The sequence below is a fragment of the Cyphomyrmex costatus genome, unplaced genomic scaffold (genome assembly GCF_001594065.2).
Source record: "Cyphomyrmex costatus isolate MS0001 unplaced genomic scaffold, Ccosl1.0 scaffold159, whole genome shotgun sequence".
In the NCBI taxonomy this organism is placed as follows: Eukaryota; Metazoa; Arthropoda; class Insecta; order Hymenoptera; family Formicidae; genus Cyphomyrmex; species Cyphomyrmex costatus.
Genome location: NW_017275598.1, coordinates 65,068 through 80,754, shown reverse-complemented (window position 1 = coordinate 80,754; position 15,687 = coordinate 65,068). Strand labels below are relative to the sequence as shown.

At 40.4% G+C, this 15,687-nt stretch overlaps 1 protein-coding gene across 1 annotated transcript; it reads left to right on the top strand.

Moving 5' to 3' along the window:
• Nucleotides 1–4,071: 4,071 nt before the first annotated feature.
• Nucleotides 4,072–14,791, top strand: LOC108771449 (mothers against decapentaplegic homolog 6-like). The gene is made up of 3 exons (XM_018536754.1): nucleotides 4,072–4,189; nucleotides 13,712–13,912; nucleotides 14,132–14,791. The coding sequence occupies exons 1-3, from the start codon at nucleotides 4,072–4,074 to the stop codon at nucleotides 14,470–14,472; spliced, it is 660 nt and encodes a 219-aa protein (XP_018392256.1). The 3' UTR covers nucleotides 14,473–14,791.
• Nucleotides 14,792–15,687: the final 896 nt, after the last annotated feature.

Genomic DNA, 15,687 nt, shown 5'->3' with positions numbered 1-15,687 from the left:
TCGTCTAAGAAGCCCTCGTCGATCTCTCTTTTTTCCACGCCTTTTTTTTTTCATAATCTCTCTCTCTCTCTCTTATCTCAGGATCTTCGAACACGTGTCCTCCGTTATGGACTCACTCTTCAGAAGAGCTTCAGCTTTGAAAGGGTCGTGACTATGATCTTGGAATATACCCGATTCTTTTTACGATCATCGACACTGTCGAGTTCTGCGCTAGTTCGTGCACTTTTTTCTGCCTTCCCACGTTCCGATTTTTTTTATGGTCGAGTTTTTTCTTTTTTTCTTCTTTTTGTATGCGCCTCACGTACATCCTATAGCCTTGTATACGTATATACGTATGTTCAACAGGACCACCGAAGGTCCCTTTCGTTCTCTCATAAACTGTTCGTCGACTGGAATTTTCTATTCCTTATTTTATAATACCTATTTATATTATATGGTGTAATCGTTGTTGAATTTTTTAAAGATTTGTACGCTAATACTAATAATAATGTTCGTATTATAGATGTTTACATATTCAAGATGAACAACCAACTTAATATGCATAATCAACATATATAACTTCTTGGAAAATATATGTTGATTATGTATATTGAATTGTTTTTGTTCGTCCTAAAAAAGATGATTATTAATTCTCGACTATAGTAACGAGTCATTTGAAATCGAAAATTTTAGACGAATTTGTGCACAGTTTTGCTGAAGTATCAAAATATTTAGTTATAGATACAGATCTGAAAATAATTTTGTTGAAAATTATGTACGCTTAAATGTGATGACAATGTTGCAAAAAATTTTAATATTCTAGCCATGACTTTAAGTTATCCTACATAATTATTTTGATAGTTAAAACAGAATTATTTTTAAATCTGTGTCTAGTTTAGATACTTTAGCAAAACAATTCTTTCCGTACTCAGAAAAATATATATTATGCCCAAGTAATAATTACCTTCAAGTATTGTGTTTCAAAAGTTTATTCGCAAATTTATCATGAGAGTTTATCACAAGTATTAAATTTATTCAAAATATATTCTGAATTCCCTAATAAATGTAATACTTTAATCAAGATTATTAAATTAAAATAAATTTGATTTGCTCGTTACAAAAAATTTTTCTTGATCAATTTTATAATATTTTTACAAGAATGAATTTTGTTAAAATTTGTAATAATTATATTTTAAGATTATTATCGAGAAAATATTTTTTATTAAAAATAACTGTTACTTTAAAAAGAGAGAAAAAGTAAGTTGAGTAGTTACTTTTTTTCGCAGAGTAGAAAGATATTTTTCCGTACGCGATTGGTCCTCATAATATCGCAGGGTTCTAAATTGTAGGAAAAAAAGAAACGACGGTGAACCTTTCTTTGTCAATCACCGTAAAGCGGAGGTTTACTTACATATACATTCTATGTCACTTGAAGCAGAAGATTTCGATCTTAGATATAGTTTTCACAGCTGTAATTGAGGGTGTAACACCGATCCTCCGAAAAAGTTCTCCACGATGCATCGAGACTTTAGTCTATTAAAGTCTTGGCGGTGCATCGCAGGTTGCGGGTGGGTGCAGTGGTACGATGTCGATAAGGGCCAACGAAAATATAAGCGTTGCCAAGTGTCCTTTTGATCGAGCATTGCCGCCGCTGCCGTGCGCTCGCGCGTAATAGAAGCGAGGAGTCTTTTTTTAGACCCTCGTGCCGCGGCCGACACTCTCTGCTTGCAGGAGAACCGAAATAAATTGAACGATTTTATTGCGATACTATTCGCGGCGCGTCCGCCTACTTGTTTCACAATGCCTGATGTCCCGATATACGTTCATACATATCTTATATATATATATATATATAATCAGAATCTATATTATGTACATATATAATACTCTCTTCCTCTCGGGCATTTTATTTAGATTCCGTACGTGCACAACACGCGCCGCATTCTCTGCAGTGCTACCATATAGCCAGGCGCCAATAATATTCTCGCTGTACCGTTCTCTAATATGACACGCACTTAAGCAAACACCCGATGACTTTATATGCCTTCGCTTACTATGCGCATATACGTATACAACGCACGTACGCACAGCGCGTACGCATTTTTTCACGACTATGTATCCTCTGCATCTGTATATAAACGCGATGTCGTGTTCTCTCTTAATTTAATAGATCTTTGTTAAGAGCTCAAAATGGATTCTTCTCTCAAGAGGAATGTTGGAAAGAAGTCAGGGATTCGTTCAACTTGAAGAGTTTGATTTAGAACTCGCTGATTGCGCTTGACATTTAATGAGTTTGAAGGAGACACCCTGTACGCGCCTATATACGCCGTGCGCGTTGTAATTTTGCAAGGCTGCGTGGGTGTCACGCGGGGAAGATGCAATTCTTAAACACGAGCTTTATCCGTTGGATCTATCTCTTGCCTATTCAGCGACGCGTGGCGTGGCGACACTCTGACGCGATCAAAGTTTTAATAAATGCATCGCGCGCTCTATGCTTCGATAATCTATTTTTACTCACGCGCGTCCGTTCTCTGACTCTATTAAATAATTTACAACGACACATCTATTTAATCTCACTCGTAACTCGCAATCATTATTATATCACTTTGTTACTCGCTCATAGATAATCATTGTGAACATACAACTATTTTCTTTTTATACAGTGCATATGTCGCGGTCTCCTGTCAGAGATGAGATACTCTTTTCTCGGAATGCGCGTGGCGATATTATTCCGCCGATATTTATGCCACGCGTGTCAGGTTTGCGTGCGGGAGAGGAGCTGTCGGCGACGACGATGACGGCGACGGCGACGTAATGCATTCAGAAGCGGACGGGCGGCGCGACGCAGGAAGCGAGCGGTTTATGGCTTTGTTGTCGTCGTCATCGTCGTTGTCGTCGCCGCCGCCGCTGCCGCCGTCGCCGTTGCCGTCGCCGTCTCTCGTCGCACGCGAACGCGTGCGATTTTTTTTGAACGCTCGTTCGCGGGGCCTGACCCGCCGTCGTGGATAGAATCCCACGTGAAAGTTAAACCGCGTTGCGCCTCGCCGGCGCGACGCGGACGATCCTTTCCCGCTAGTCTCGTTTAAAAGGCGTCTGTCCTCGACTTGGCGACTCGCTGACGCGGTCATCCGTCGCCTCTCTGACGCGCGTGGCTCCCGCCGATACCGTCGCGTCGTTTCGATTGACAAGGGAGAGTTTCCCACCCACGTATACCTGTATTCTCACGTGAGTTTTTTTTTTATCGATTCCGTCTGAGTGCTTGGCGGCTATGAGTACCTATTTGGATATCTATGCGCCGCGCCGTTGGATAACCAAAAGTACTTAATGTCGAAAAATTTCAGTGTACGAAGAACGATCTCGAGAATATTCTTACTTCTTATTATATTCTTACATATTCTGATATATTTAAAATTACGTATGAAGATATTTTCTCTTTGTTAGAAAATTAACCCACCTCAGATACACTAAAAAAAGTTTGGTAATAACTACTAAATATTTAGTAAAATAATTAAATGTTTGGTGAATATAATAAGAAATGATATTGTATTATAGTGATATTTATTAAATATTTAGAAAATTAAAATTATTTTTAGTCGTATTAACCAAATATTTAATTATTTTGTTAAGCATTTGGTAGCTATTACCAAATTTTCTTTTTTCAGTATACGTGAGAATTAGAAGACAATTTTTCAACTTTGAATTATGGTTTTTTTGTCGATGTTGTCTCAAATTCGTATGCACGCACAAGAAAAAAATTTTGGATCGCATAATTTTGTACAATCATATTTCTAAATGTTGAAAGAGTATCCCAGAAGTGTTTTTCAGATTTTTGAGAGTCCAAAAATTCTTTGTAAAACAACCGTGTCTGAGCAATTCAGGTGATCTGAATAATTGTAAATGGTAAAAGTGAGGGTGGTCTGCGAAGAGGATTAATATCGTCAAACAATATTCTGGCAGTCGCAATATTTGATGTTACAAAACAATGCTTGTGTGTAAATAAGGAAAATTGTTTCAACGGTATTTATATCTACGAAGCAATGATAAAATGCGCGATTGCGGTCTCTCTCCATTATTTTGCCAATCGACGAAAACATGCGCACATTGTTCTCCATTGAATTCGAGGAGAAACACGTTCCTAGCCCGATCACAATCTCCTTCGCGAGGTCGAGTAATAAATTTCGATCGAATGGCACCGCGTTGCTTTTGCGAGGTCAGTTCTTGTCGGTATACTTTTCGTGACCAGGTCGGCGCATATTACACAAATTACGCAACTTCGACGTTACAAGTTTTAACGCATTCGGACACGAACTCGCGCGAAAAAGTGATCTCCAAGATTCGTGGACTCGACGAAATCGTATATACCGGTTTCTCGATCCTCACGGGGAAAAGTAACGCGAATGTCGTCGCGAAAAGGATCGCCACGGGTGGTATTATCTTCATTGATCTTTTGGAATCGCACCGTCTCTCCCTCAAGGTAAGCCGGTAGCGGTCTTTCCGCACGTCTTAGTTCTACAGTCGTCGTCTAGTTTCTCCTCGTTTCCGATTACACATGCGAGGTTGAAAACGATTCCTTCGTGCGCACCTGCCTCTAGTCTGCCCCGTCTGGGTCGATCTGTCAAGCCCATAAGAAAGCGCGAAGGTTCGAGAATCCAGCTGACGGACATTCACGATAGCCAATTATCATTTCTAATTGTGTATTTAGCATGTATTTACTAACGCATATTCCAGGTTTTTCTGTCGCAATACAATAAAACAAGACGGCCTCCGCGCGATAATTCGTATACATATCTCGACGTATTTATCTAAGCATGCTTAACTTAGCGCCACTGGTTATGTAAATATTTGCGAGTTGCGATATTTAGATGATAGAATTATCGCATGTTTAATTAGTGAAAGTCCAAAATCCTTTATGCGCATCTCTTGCAGAGAACTGCGCCAGATTTGATATTCAATCTCGAAAAAAATATTATATATGCACGGAAAGAACGATTTTTTTTACTAAGATAGTTAAAAATTTAAATAGATACAGATCTGAATTTTTTTAGATCATCAAAATAATTATGTAGAAAATTCAAGCTTGATGAACAAAAATGTTGGCATTCTGGCAATCAATTTAAACGTCCTGCGTAATTATTTTGACAGTCCAACAAAATTTATTTTTAGAGTTAAAAATTTTTAAATATACTTCAGAAGGCAATGTGTTCTTTCGTGTGAGAGCTCAAGTTCCCCTCGTGAGGTTTTTTTTTTTCTAAAACTCGACAGATTATCTTTTTAAGGGTAGAAGCATTAAAGTTGATTCTCGATGGAGAATTCTATTTTTACAAAGATAGAATTTACAAATAAATGATAAGTGGTAGGAGATAAAGATATTTCTTTCTTCGGTATCAGTATTCGTTCCTCCTATCCCCTCGGGACTTTTCTGTAATCTCCGGCGTCGTTGACTGCAGGATTGAGCGTCTGAGAGCCTCACGTCCTGGGCGGCGATTCGGCGGCCTTCAAAATAAACTGAAATTCCGAGTCTCGGTACACAACACAGGCGCCACTGACACGCTACGCTCATCTTATCGCGGGCAAACACCGCTCGGCTAAACTCGTAGTTCCTATCGCTCGCTCTCGTCTATCAAATTAGATATATATATATATATACACACACGGGCACATGTGTGCAATCGTGCATATGTGAGTATATGCATATAATACGGCGGTGGTATCGTGCATATTCGCGCGTACGTATATACGGGGTGTCCTTCGTAGTCGCACCCACCGAATCGTCTCGTCTCGCGTCACGGTATCTGATACGGAAGCGGATACACGGCGGCTATTTTTAGCGAACACTGCATTTCCTGCGGGAACAAAAATAGACGGAGTGTCTATTGCGCATGAGAAGTAAAAAGCGCATCGTGCCTCTTTAATGGAGATTAATTTGCCGGTCAAATCGATTCTTAGCCTGTAATGAATATACCAGCGATACGCTGCATATGCAATAGGACAATAAATAATAAGGACTCGTTAAGAGATAAAGACGCGCGTAAAAACGTACTTGCTCTAGTCTGGTGAATTGAATTAGAATATTCATATACGGTCTATATATTATGTTATCTTTCTTAGCCACCAATATTTATACATTGAAATACAAGAAGTAAGTTTTTGTAGATGAATGTAATCTGATCATAAATACGACTGTACACACACTGCATTATTAATATATTCTTTTCTCTTCTCTCAATATATAATAGATTTTTAAAATAGCTACATAAATTGAAAATAATAAAAATTCACACAACAAAAGATACTATCAGTCTTCTTCTCGTTTATTTAAGTTGAACATTCCTCAATCGGTTTTCTGTACTCAGTATATTGTAGCGATTATATTTATTTAAATTATAACATATGCTAAACATTTCTAAGATGAACTTTATGGGATATTGTCTAAATAAATTACAAACGAACTACGAGTCGAGCGTTTTCTCGATAACAAGACAACAGCACGCGAACGGATAAATAAACGGACGTTTAACGTTGTCCTCAATGAAGCGGGACTCGCGGCGGTTACGACTTGCGTCCGCGACGAAGGTGAGAAATTTGGCAAGTACGTCCCTGGTAGCGGAGAATTGTGGGTTATACGCCGGAGTTGCGCTCGCGACACGCATACACGCGTACGTCAGGCGGCCGCGATGGCTGCGAGACTTTCTTGCTACGCGAGAGCGCGTGTCGTTAGGTATGCAACGCGCACCTATACGGCGCACGGTCGTAGAAAGGCCGTTTGAAGGACAAGGGTCACGTCTCTTCGAGCGCCGATATATATATATATATATGTACATATACGCGACACGGCCGCTGCCTTTACTACCTTTACCGTATAGCCGTCGACCCCGATGCGTGCGCTTATCCCTCGCTGGCCGGCGCGATCGCGCGTGCACGCGTACCCTCGTGTGGACGAACGGACCGCGAAATTCTTTCCTTCCTTCTGGAACAGATAGGCGCAGATACGCGCGAATCGGGGTCAAGCCTATAAAGATCTGGCGAGCGAAGCGGATTTATGCCCGTTTCTATCAATGAAATTTTAATTTTATCTTAACTCTTACTCTCTCTCTCCTTCTTTTCCTAATTCTAAGAATTTTTTTTCGAAGAACTAGAAATAGAGAGAGAAGTCAATTGAGAACTAAAAATTAAATTATACATTGTGGTAGAAACGCGCGTTAATCGAAGATGGGCGAAAAGGAAAAGTATAGACAGAGACGATTCGATTGGAAATGTGTATTATTATGAAATTCAATTGCAGAGATTAGTAAAGAAGATATGAAAGGCGAGGAAGATGTTTTGTCACGCGTTATTTGCGTCACCATATTTTTTTTTCGTAACTTTCAGTGAGGAGATTTCAAGAGGTCTGGTTGTATGATTTATTTCTGATAAACAAACGCGTGATAAAAATAATCAAAATACGATGCTTTTAAATTTTTATATGTCTACACGTCTACGTTCTACTGCTTTATGACTTGTTTTATGTGACAGATATTTTAAATCGTACACGTCACGTAATCCGCAAATTTTTCATCGCGATGAATGAAAAATAGAAATCTTACGACTCAAAAGGTAACTGTAAAAGTACCTTTCTGTACATACTGCCAGGTTTGTACCGATGCATACCGCTTATCTTTTTACGTGCAAGATTTTTAATACGCGAAACAGCGTGCATGTGCACCTACGTTACGTACGCAGTTACTTGGCCGGCCATGCCAAGGTTGGGAATCTTATCTAAGCTTCAGGGTATTTGACCCAACTCGGAAAACACATTGGCACTCCGGTGGCTTTGCATCGGTCTTTCGCGATCTGCTTAAAGCGCTGTTCACAATTGGCTCTTGTTACGTATATCGACCGAAGCGACATGAAACGCGAACGTGACGTCGTATGCGCGGATAGAACGTTGATATTACTCTTCTAAAGAAAAATGGCACGGGCTGTAAAACCACAGCGGGTTCTTCCTGTTTCTTTTTCGCCAGAACACAAATCGAGTTCACGTGCGCATTAAACACGACAAATATAAATGTCGCTGGATTAATGTATACGAACGTAAAATATCGAGTCGATTAAAACAACACTCCCTCCGGCAAGCCGTACGCAAGTCGCGTCGTCGGGGGCGAAGTCGGAAGGCCGCCGGGCATTATTCTTGCAAATCGCGGCGACGCGGCGCGTCGATAAGTAATTGCATCCAATCTCCCTGAAATTCGCTTTCAGGCTGAATGCCGTGACGACGGATGGCATCGGCCGTTCCGCTTCTTCCGCATCTCCTTCTCTCGCTCACCCCGAAATTTATTATCGAGAAGACCACTCGCGCGCCCCGATGATTTATCATGAACGATCCTGTGCTCTGTGAGCGTTTCTTTTTCTAGCATCTGAATTTATATTCGCGTGCGTCGCGACATTGGACAAGTACGAACTATAATTTCGTGGAACGATATTATTTTTTTTTTTTAGAATTAAAAGAGCAACAAATGAAAATTTTGCGAGCTTGATCCATAAATAATTGACCGATCGATTCTGCAGGAAACGATTCAGCTAGCTTTTTTTCGGACGATCCAAATTACGTTCTTTATTAATACACTAGAAAAAGAGTCTAGTTGCATTAATTGGAATTTTGTTTAAAAATGGACAGATCAGCATTTTTGCGTCTATTACCATTTTTGTTGAGATAACCAAAATTTCGTTATGATCAGAATCTTCCGATTCGTTCATTTTCAATTAGAAATTTTTCTCAGGGTGTACACAAGCATGAACCTTTTCTCCTTTCGCAATCGCGCACTTCGTCTATTTAAAGCTCATTTTACAACCGCGTAAGAGCAATTGTAAGTGATTATATAATTGTAAGAATTGACCAATCACAGTTGAACATGTGGAGAATCCTTGACTGTGATTGGTCAATTCTTACAATTACAATCGCAACTACGCTTACTCGACTATAGAATGAGTTTCATGTCCATGGATTATGATTTTAGCTTCATCATTCGTGCCTCATCTTACAAGATGCGTATGCACGCACGCGTTTGTGTCAAAGCGGCGGTAGCAACAGCAGCAGCAGCAGCACCAACAGCGCAGCGATGATATCGCATTCCAAACGAGACTCCAGACACTTTAGCCGACGCTGTCGCGTGTCTCGGGACGGCGAGCGTTATTTTTCTCCCATCCGTGTTTACACACGCTCCCGTGCAAACACCTTGCGTATCGCTCCGCGTGGCGATTGGTATGCGGTTGGGAAGGTCGACACTCGAGATCTGCGTACGCTGCAAACGATAAATATCTGCGCGACCGACTCCAAGTTGGCCATTAGACGGATCCTTTCCGACACACCGGATCTGCGAAGCACGCCATTCAATATGAAAGAAAAGTAATACATAATTCTACAGTTCCTTATCAAAATAAAAAAGTACGCAATGTATTGTAGAAGACGTCATTTGGGAAGAAAAGTGTTGCACTAATAATTTATCGCAATTCCTCGCGGCAATTCTCGTTAAGTTTTAGCAGAAGATGCTCTACATTTTAACAAAGTCGCGGCTGCGCTACTTTTGCAATTTTGATTTCTTGTACAAAAAATTTTTAGAGTATAAAAAATATTTTTATTTTTAAAAAGGTCTGTAGAACTATGAAAAGTGTACTACTGGAACTGTCATTATTTTTTTTAAATTAATTTAGCGAATTCGAGTTTAGCTCTGCCTGGCAACGTGCAAAGAACGGCGGGATAATTCTCGCGGCCGCGGCCGCGGCGTGGCACTCGGTCGCCGGCACCGATTCATTGAGAGGTTTTTCTTAATCGAGCTGAGATCCTTGGAAACGAGAACGATTACGAAAATAAAAGACTCGCGGACGTACGTCGCGACGTGAAATAATACGTCTGTCTCTCTCCCTCTTCCTCTGTATCAGGGATATAGAGAAATGAGGACACTTAAGAGCCGCGGCAAGCTGCAGTCAATTCCGTAATTGCTTCTTTATCGTGATCTTCAGAGAACCGACAGAATTGCTTTATTACAGGGCTTTCGGTCTGCTTCCAATTTTCCGAGTCACATACGCCGCCCGCCGCGCGCGCGCGCGCGCCTCTTCGTGGCCCACATTTAGTGACTGCGTTTATTGTATTGTGCGCGCGCGCGGAACGCACCTCGCGATTCTCGCTAGCTCACTCGCTCGTTTCCTCCCCGTCGCATTTATCCCCATGATTTCATTTATCCCCCTCCACGATAGCAACGCGATCGTCGGATTGAGGAGCGCTTTTACTCCAACATCGAGAATTCCGACAGCAAATGACGGATTTAATGCGCTCGCTGTACCTATTAAATTAAATTGCCCGTTTCCGTACGCTTGGAAGTCGCGAAATCTTCTCGTTAAATCACTTGGAACCTTGAAACATTGCTATCTCTCGGTGCGCCTCAACGCATCGAAAGAAAGCGAGTATACTTAGGTTTGCTTTTTGTCGCTGTCACTGAACTGCACTAAAACTTTTCTATTTTGTTTTTCGCCAAACTTCAAATATAAATCTATTTCTTATGCATCTATTTATGTTTTAAGTACGTATTGAAAAAATTGTATTAATTGAAAGTTAGGTAGATTCAACCAGAAAGGTACTAATCAAACATTTGTATAGTTAAATGTATCAAACATTCCAGTCGAGATATCCAAGAAAAAAATTCAATTATGACTCATATGATCAGAATTCGTTCTGTTTGTACTTCTTATTAATTAATCAGAATATTTTTCTTATGTGTGGTAGATTTAGAAACGTAAAAATCAGACACTTAAAGCCTATGGCATATACGATGCGTGCTTTCCTGCGTTTTAGTAAATTGCTACAAATTCTGTGTTCTATGTAATTGCAATCGTAATAATGTATTAAAACGCAAGCAGTTGCGTTTTAATTTTCCAGCGGGAAAAATGCATCGTGTGCCGTAAGCTTTACAGTTAATTTATCAAACATTCTAATCGAGAGATAACTAGAAATTCAATTACGATAACTAGAATTCTGATTGATACGATTGGGATTTTTTTGTTTGTACTTCTTGTTGACTTTGTTCAATGCAACAAGTGTATTCTTGTTCAGTCACAATGGACAGACCTCTCTACTCGTACGCGATCCCCTAAATATCCAGACGATTTCCAGGTAACCGGTAGTCGGCCTCTCGAGACACCCTGTATATCCGGCGTATCTACCTCGCGCTTGATTTCGCGTTTCTGGTCCGCGCTGCGATAACTCGATGGGGAATAAAACCCACAACGCGACGGCGGCGACGGCAGCAGCCAGAAACTGCTGAAAGACCGCAGACGATCGCAGATAAACATGAAAATTCGACGACGACGACGACGACGACGGTGGCGACGGCGGGCGACGCGACAGGCGTCCTTGCTCCAACCACTCGCGCTACTACCGATGACGTAATCGTCGCGATACCCCGCAATCTTGGCGCCGCGGTAAACTCGTAATATCTATTTTTATCTGTGGTGGAAGCAAGGGGCTCCCCGATTCCCCGCCGCCGTCGTCCGCTTCAGTCCCATCTTTCTCTTTCCCGTGCGTGACGCTGTTCTACGACACACACGCCAGCTCGTCGTAGAGCCGCGAGGAGAGAGAGCCAAGCCGAGCCGAGCCAAACTCCGAGATGTCCGAGCGGGGCCTCGGAAATCGAACGATGTTTATTGCGGTCGCGATAAGGTTGTTTTCGGTCGCATCACGTATTTTCGTGTCCTAGCTCGACCGAGCTTCCGATCTGACGAATTTCTGAGTCTCATTGTGGTTTCGTTGACTTCCGGGAGCAGAGGCTCCAGTCGTCGATTGCGTTACCGATCATCGGCAAGAAATCGCGAACGTGCGAGATCATCTTCAACGGCTGCGCGCTAGGTGACGCAAAATTCCTTGCTCGGAATCACGTTGCGGAGAGGAAGAGGGTAAAAGAAGAATAAGCGGAGGATTTCAACGTCGAAATATTTAATTGATGCTAATTTTCGTATAATTGTGAATAAAGTTGCTCTTTCCGGATTTATTTAATAATACATCACGCTGTTAGATATCAGAGAAAAAATAACAACCCAGTCCTCTGAATAATAATATTTTATTATTTTTAATTTTCATTTGTGTAAAAACATAAATCGATCCATTTTTATGATTAGTTTCAAATTAACTTGCATTGATTTAATTTAATTTAATTATTGAATAGAAACAGTAGCCATCTTAGAAATGATAAAAATAGCTCAAATTGACTCTTACTTTATATTTTATTTACATGTATATGTTACACGTCTAATGTTACCTTATTGTAATACAATATTAAAATATATAATATTAAATGTTACTAAATATGAAATAAATAATGATAAATGTCAAATTTGTGAAAGATTAAAATAATATTTAATATTGAATAAAAATGTAGAGAAAAAGAATTATTAAATATTAAACAAAAAATTGATGAGAATAATATTAAGACTGCAACCGGTAATCGTGTTAACATTAATCCGTGACTATCTCGTGTCATTGTATTCCGGGCTCGAAACGAATCGGTACTCGATGTTGCACCATTCTGTGTCTTCCTCCGTTTCCAACTTCTTATTTTACTCGGCCGTTACATCCAGCCTGCCTGGATCCTGGCGCCGGTTCCAGGCGGCGACGATGCGACGCTGTAACGAAGAGCGTGGGAGATTGCCGGCGCTCCTTTGTAACACCGCCCGCAGCTTCTCCCAGTACAAACCTCTTTACCGGAAAGGACCACTCGTTAACAAAGAATCCCGAAGAGAGACGTCTCGTCGGGCCGACAGACATCCGGTAGATAAAACATTCGGAAAATCATGCTCTTTTCGAGTATTATTTTCAACAAACGATTAGACGAAAGATAACAATGCTCTACCTTTTACGGTCACGTAGGTATATAATCCGGGTTGTACTAAAAAAATGTTCACTGATTGTAAGGGTCATGTTTGTTTCATGCCTGAAACATGCAGTGATCGATTGTTATTTACAGACATAATGGTAGGTAGAAAGATAGTTTTTGTTCCGAGTTAACAATAAGATTCTAGCGGAAGTTTCGATATTATTCTTCTTGACTAGACAGAATAGAAAGTGTCCTATGCTGTGTCCAGTATCGTCCGCTTTTACTTACTCAGTTAGTATACTTACTGAAAATTTGTACGTAACGTGTGCTATAGATTTTCAGTACTGACGGTGTATATCGGAAATTGGGAACATGACTTATTATTATAACAAATTTGATTGAGATGGTTAAACCACGAAATACACTTTATTGTACTGTATTTTATAATTTAAAATATTTACATTTTATTTTTGCACTCAGGTTAAATCACTGTCATACAAAGTTACACAACTTAAGAACAAATAAGCTTTTGAAAGATCGCGTTTTACCATCAAATATATAGAAAAATTCTTATATTTTCTTTTTATATTTGTTTTAGCATATAATGCATTCATACTATCTCGCGTATATTTATTTATCACATTTCGATCGTATTTTAGAAGAACAAATTTAATATAATTGACGCAATTGCATCAATAACGACTTTTTAATTCGTAAATAACAAGTACATATATGTATAGAAGGAAATACGAGGGGTATTGTTGAAAAAAGAAATGCTTATTGTATCATAAACGATGTAGGGTCATTGATTGATGACAAGCAATAGTAACACTCGACACGTTTTGGATTAATCTTCACACTTTAAATGTCCCTTTTTTCTTGATTGTTCATAGGTGAGACAGGACAAAGGGAATGGTGCACCCTGGCGTATTGGGAATTGGGCGGCCGAGTTGGTCGTTTATATCCTGTGGAGCCATCGACGGTGAACGTCTTCGACTCTCTTCACGACGGCGACGGTCTTTGTTTAGCGACTCTGGTTGAGAATCATAGTGCACCGCCCGCAGTCCAGCGTACACGCAGCAAAATCGGCCTTGGTAAGTCCGATTTTAGAAACTCGTTTTCGCAAGACTGTATGTCTCAATTTTCATTCTTTAGATAGAGTAAAATTCTATTCTAAAGAGTTTAGAGAGTATACAAAATATTTTTAATTATTTATTGAACAACTTCTACTTATCCACACGATAGTGCTAATTCCTAAAGATTTCAGTATAAAAAATCAGATAAATAAGAAAAATCCCGTCTTTTTGTCGTAGGACTAACGCTCAGTCAGGAGGCGGACGGTGTATGGGCGTACAATCGGTCAGAGAGCCCAATTTTTGTGAATTCGCCCACCCTGGACGACCCGGAATCGAGAACGTTGCTAGTTTACCGGGTGCCACCGGGTTTCTGTCTCAACATCTTTGACCGCGCCAAGATCATGCAGCTTCCATACGGCGGCGGCGGCGGTCAGGCCACTGGTTTTACCGCCTCCGGCCCCGTCGACATTAACTCCGTCCGCATCAGCTTCGCCAAAGGCTGGGGACCCAAGTATTCGCGGCAGGAGGTCACTTCCTGTCCGTGCTGGCTCGAGGTGCTTCTGGCGCCATGTAGGTGATCATCTTCAAGGCTGGCCAGGCCGAAGAATACCGTCAAGTCCCGTTTTCAACATGCGCCTCTTGCTCCTCCTCGTCGTCATCGTCGTCGTCGTTATTCTCGGGGAAGATAGGTGATAATGATGTGGCGACCGTGGCCTTTAGCTCCGTCCTAGCGAGAGCTGTGTTAATAATAAATAAATAAAAAGAACACGTGTGTGTGCGCCGGGGGCGATCCCTAGCGGCGCGTGCCGGGGTCGTCCCAACAACCCCAGCAGTCTTACCAAAGTACACGCCGTTAAAATAATACGTTTAGGAACAACGTTGCGTTCCATTTTCGTCAATAGAATGAGAGACGGGAACGAACGAGATCGTTCGCGAGCGTGTTCATCGAGCGCGTATGAACGGAGAGATTCACATCGAGACTTACACGAATGGGACTTAGACTGGAATCAGACTACACATTGAAGATTGAGATTAAAGATTGAAATTTGAAATGTAACCAATGAGAATAAAAGAATTTTAGCTTCTATTATATTTGATTGGTCAAATTTCAATCTTTCAATCTTCAATCTCAATCTTTAATGCGTAGTCTGATTCCGACCTTAAGATCATTATGAAGCGTGCGTTTGATTCATAGTTCTTCTTTTTTAATTTTATTCTCTGATCACTTAGACGTCGATGCTATTCTCGAAATTCATGTGAGAATTTCCGACAGAGGAAGCGTAGAGAGAGAGAGAGAGAGAGAGAGAGTCGGGCTTCCGATAGGTCTAGTCACTTGCGTTTATGGTCTACGCGCGCCAGCTCGCGAATTCGTGCGCGTGGATTCTGAATTCAATATGGCAGGGAAAATTTTTAGTCTTGTAAAGATGAAGCATGAAGCAAAGAATAGCATCGACGAAACAGAGAGGATAAATAGTACGTAGATAGAGTATTTCATGATCGCTGTTTGAAAAATTTTTTAGATAATCGTTTTGCCAGTTCAAAAAAATTTAGAGAACAGCGGGGATTTATTGACATGTAACGATAAACAAATAAGATATTTATCCAATACATATAGCACAGAAAATAATTGAACATCCAATTGTTTTTCGATAATTTTTAGTAAATTAAGAAAAACTTATCATGAATTTTGTTGTAAACTCGTTACATTTCGTAGAACTTATGTTATTGATAAAAAAGATAAATTGACGTTTAAACTTAAACGTTAAAAATTTAGAAACAGTTTTTTGTAAAAA

Excerpts from the sequence above, each read along its gene's own strand:
- LOC108771449 (XM_018536754.1), top strand. The coding sequence starts at position 4,072 with ATGCGCACATTGTTCTCCATTGAATTCGAGGAGAAACACGTTCCTAGC. Across the intron at positions 4,190-13,711 it reads CACCGCGTTGCTTTTGCGAG|GTGAGACAGGACAAAGGGAA; the intron begins GTCAGTTCTTGT and ends GATTGTTCATAG. Across the intron at positions 13,913-14,131 it reads ACGCAGCAAAATCGGCCTTG|GACTAACGCTCAGTCAGGAG; the intron begins GTAAGTCCGATT and ends TTTTTGTCGTAG.